The 4,335-nt window shown below is 47.4% G+C and overlaps 1 protein-coding gene across 1 annotated transcript; it reads left to right on the top strand.

Moving 5' to 3' along the window:
• LOC6599977 (EF-hand calcium-binding domain-containing protein 1) lies at window positions 1–3,859 on the top strand. The gene is made up of 5 exons (XM_026989295.1): window positions 1–51; window positions 2,504–2,961; window positions 3,021–3,144; window positions 3,212–3,571; window positions 3,635–3,859. Exons 1-5 carry the CDS (start codon window positions 1–3, stop codon window positions 3,752–3,754), a joined length of 1,113 nt encoding a protein of 370 aa, XP_026845096.1. The 3' UTR covers window positions 3,755–3,859.
• Window positions 3,860–4,335: the final 476 nt, after the last annotated feature.

The following is a 4,335-nucleotide window of genomic DNA, read 5'->3' as shown; positions in this document are numbered from 1 at the left end:
ATGGTGAAAGTGTTCCACTTTGAAGTCTGCTACTGCCGTGACGTGACAGAGGTGTCTGCCTGCTGGAACTCTACAAAAATACATATATTGTACATATCCCGATGACGTCAGAAATGAGCATTAAGAAGTGCCGCTATCGCTACCTGGAACAATGAAACGATCAGTGGAGAGAAAGAGCCTGGGACTTGCCTGAAGAGGGGCTTCTTTTTTGGCAGCTGCATTCCAAAGTATCTATCCACTGTACGAGTATCTAACAGATATCCCAGATATCATTGTTCCGAGCTCAAGGGCGATTCAACTGCTTGGATGGAGAGGTCTTGGCCAACTATCGGTTGCATTACCAATTGCCAATTGGTCCAAGTACATGTGCATCCTCGTGCTCCTGTGTGTGTGCGTGTGTGTGTGTTGTGTGGAGATGGAGAAGGAGTAGCAGCTGCTGTTGATGGACTGCCAAGTCCAAACATGTTTGATTTGCTCCCTTCAGGGCTGTCAGTGGACTTGCAACCTGACAAAGAGTTCGAGCAAAAAGCCCCCAATCCATGATTTGTTTGGGTGGCAACCGGGCAACGGATCGGAGCAAATGGTTAAAAATCAACAAATTACAACCGTTACATATGTACGTACATGCATACATACATATGTACATGTGTATATACAAGACCCAGAGACCGTTGTATACCAAAGTATTGGTTCGTCCCCGACACTGGCACGCATCGAAGCCAGTGGAAACGCTAATAAAATTATAGTGCCAAGGGCGGAGCCGACCATAAATACATATATGTACATATGTATGTGGAAACGATATAGCAATAGCTATAGCTACCGCCAGACAGACAGACAGACAGACAGGCAGGCAGAAGGTGGGTCTGGTCTGTATGTCGGGGCTACTCCCTCTTCTTGGGTAATCACAAGATAATAACATTTTGCGCAACGGAATTGCACACAAGAGCGAGAGTAAGGAACAAATGAAATATCGCCAGGTCTGGCACGATACAACAATACAATGCCCCCCCCCCAACCACCCCTCATTGTGTGGGGCAGAGACTGAGAGAGAGCGAGAGATAGAGAGTTGAAGTAAAGTTAAAATGAGTAAAAGAGTAAATGAGTGCACTGGCAGAAATTCAACAGCTCTCTCTCTCTCTCATTCATACCTAGATGGACTCTGTTGTGGTCCCTTTCTCACTCTATGCTCTGGCATGTGTTCTCTCTTTTTGTTCGATATCTTTAGATCGATTTCGGTTTACATAAGATCTATTTTCGTTGCTTCAAAATTATTTAATTATGGAAAATCTTGCCCTCGGACACATTCACATTCATATACAGCTTTATACTCCATTTTCACTATCTTAAGACCCATCTTAAGTAGGATATCCATATCCATATCTACATACATATATCTTATCAAATATCATCTTATTATACTATTTCATATCTTGTACACGATCCGTCCATGGTTATCCACTTGCACTACTTTAGGACCCATATACACTCCATTGGACCGATCCATATTCTCTAAGCATCCATCAAGAACGCCATGCACAATTTTAGAACCCATTTACACTGCTTTAGGACCCATCTTCATTCTTAAGTATTTATTAGGATCCAATTACACTACTTTAGGACTCATCTACACTCCTTTGGACCGGTCCATATTCTCTGAGCATCTCTTGTGAACGAAAAACACAATTTAGGAACCCATAAACACTGGGACACACTTACACTGCCTTGAGACCCATCTAAATTCTTAAGGTATCATTAGAATCCACTTACCCTACTTTAGCATCTACTTACACTACTTTAGGATCCACTACACTACTTTAAGACCCATCCACACTCCATTGGACCGATCCATATTCTCTGAGCATCCATTGTAAAGGACGTACACAATCTTAGAACCCATATACTGTGTTTGGGCCTATTAACACTGCCTTAGGACCCATCTTCATTCTTAAGTATTAATTGGGATCCACTTACACTACTTTACGATCCAATTCCACTACTTTAGGATCCACTTACCCTACTTTAGGATCCATCTACACTGCTTGGACCCACTAGTTACGATCCATTCTAGTGTCCTTGGATTAATCTACAGTGCTTCACTAGGACATGGCCAAAGCCAACGATAGTTGGTCACCGATTAACAAGACCTTTTCTCTCTCCCTCTCTCCACGTATATCTCGCCGTTAATTAGATTTACTGGATCTGCTCTTTCCTTGCAGTATTCTCTCAGTGTACTCTCACTACAGTCGGCGCTGGCTGAAACAATTTATGGCAAAATGTGAATGTGAACGCTGCCATTAGCCATTACCCATTCGGATGTAATGCGATGTGAAGGGCATTTGCATTTTGGGCCTCCTGGGCCTCCTGGGCCTTTTGCCTTTTGTTTGCTCATATCTTTTTGTGCCACATATCCACATACCTGGGCGTTGTATGTACATATTGGAAGTGACTGGGGAGTCCAGGTGGGGGAGGGGGATGAGCGTGTTGGCTTTGACACATAAAGAGGAACAGGGAACCCATCCATCTACACACACACACACACACGCACGGCCATGTATTGGAAATTTGTTTTGTTGCAGGCAAAGCAGGCGCCACCAAGGGTCGTTCGCCAACTCCGACACCCAATCGTGATAATGGTGGGGGCGGAACTGGAGGTGGAGCCGCAGCTGGAGCTGGAGGCGTAGGCGGCGGCGGCGGCGGCAGCGGTGGTGGTGCAACGTCAGGCGGAGCCGGAGCAACAACAGCCGGCAGATCCACACTACATGCGAACAAAACGATACTGAAAACGGTCTCGGTATTCCTCGCCAGCGGCAAACGTAACTCGAGCAACCAACAGTCGAAGGCCGCCGCGGCGGCCCTGCAGAACAAGCGGCAACTGCGCCAAAGGAGGATGGAGGAGCTCAGCGGCAAAATCAATCCCAAGCTGCTGGACAGTCTGCGCAAGAAGACGCGCTTCAGCAAGTGAGTAGGCCCGTTCCGAGACCCCACAACCAATCCAAATCCACCCAATCCCGTTGCAGAGACGAACTGGATTCCCTGTGCCGGATCTATCGGAAGCTCGTGTCGAACTGCCAGTATGCGGCCAAGACGCTGGCATCCAGCTCTTCCAGTGCAGCCATAGCAAAGCCCCATGCGGCCGTGGAGGTGAGTCTTGCCGAGGATGCCCATCCTCAGACTCTGAGAAACGAGTGTACATATTCTGGCCACGCAGGGCATTGACCGCATCGTGTTCCGGGAGCTGTTGCACAGCACTTTCGACATTGTCACCGAGGAGATCCTGATGGAGCGCATCTTCTGCAGCTGGGACAAGGCACACGAGGGCCTGCCCCTGCGGCTCGAGGGCTGGCTCATCGGGCTGTCGACGTTTCTGCGCGGCACGTCCACGGAGCGGGCGGGCTTCTGTTTTAGGGTGTACGATCTGAATCAGGACGGATTCATTACCAAGGATGAGATGTTCACGCTGCTGCGGAACTGCCTTATCAAGCAGCCGCAGGACGAGGATCCCGACGAGGGCGTCAAGGATCTTGTAGAGATCGTCCTCAAGAAGTTCGACCTGGACAAGGATGGCAAGGTAGGAGCAATGCAACCCCTTCTCTCTGCATCCCTTCTATACGCATTTACCCACCTCTCTCAGGTTTCGCTGGAGGATTTCATGAGCACAGTCACGGCGGAACCGCTGCTGATTGAAGCCTTTGGCCAGTGCCTGCCCACGGACAGTGCTGTCGGCTCCTTTTTCTCAACGCTGCAGGTGTAGGTCGAATCGAACCGGAACAGGCCCAATATCATATGTTACGGTACGGTATTTGGTTGGTTTGTTAATCAATAGTTTTTTGTTATTTATTTTGTGAATTAGGGAAATAAAGTACGTTAGATAGAAATCGATGCGAAGTTTTACTGTACTCGAGAGACCCGAAAATATCGGATGATTTATAGAGGCTATATGCTAGGCAACCTTCATCGCCATCCCATCCATAATCCATATACGAAGGAACTTGTTCGCTATCTTTTGGTGGTTTCCTGGGAAACGTCCATTCTGGAGACCATTCTGGAATGAACCCTAATGATACAAAATTCATGAAAATCCGCATTGCGACGGATTGGCCACAATATCTGCGGGAGGAGAACCCAAACTTTGAGCGACCATCGAGCCAATAGAACTAAAATTAATCTCTTATTTTGATGGCCCATTTTTGGTAGCTGGTGACCCCGAAAACAGGTCAATATTGGGCTAGATTGTTGTAGAACGGGACTAATGCTACCGATATCTTTATTATATCTCTTGTGGTGCCATCGTATGTTAGAGATGGCTGACCCCAGACCACTGGGATACCATGG

Source organism: Drosophila persimilis, unplaced genomic scaffold, assembly GCF_003286085.1.
Source record: "Drosophila persimilis strain 14011-0111.01,24,50 unplaced genomic scaffold, DperRS2 tig00000232-arrow-arrow-pilon, whole genome shotgun sequence".
NCBI lineage: Eukaryota > Metazoa > Arthropoda > Insecta > Diptera > Drosophilidae > Drosophila > Drosophila persimilis.
This window is presented reverse-complemented; position numbering and strand designations above follow the sequence as displayed.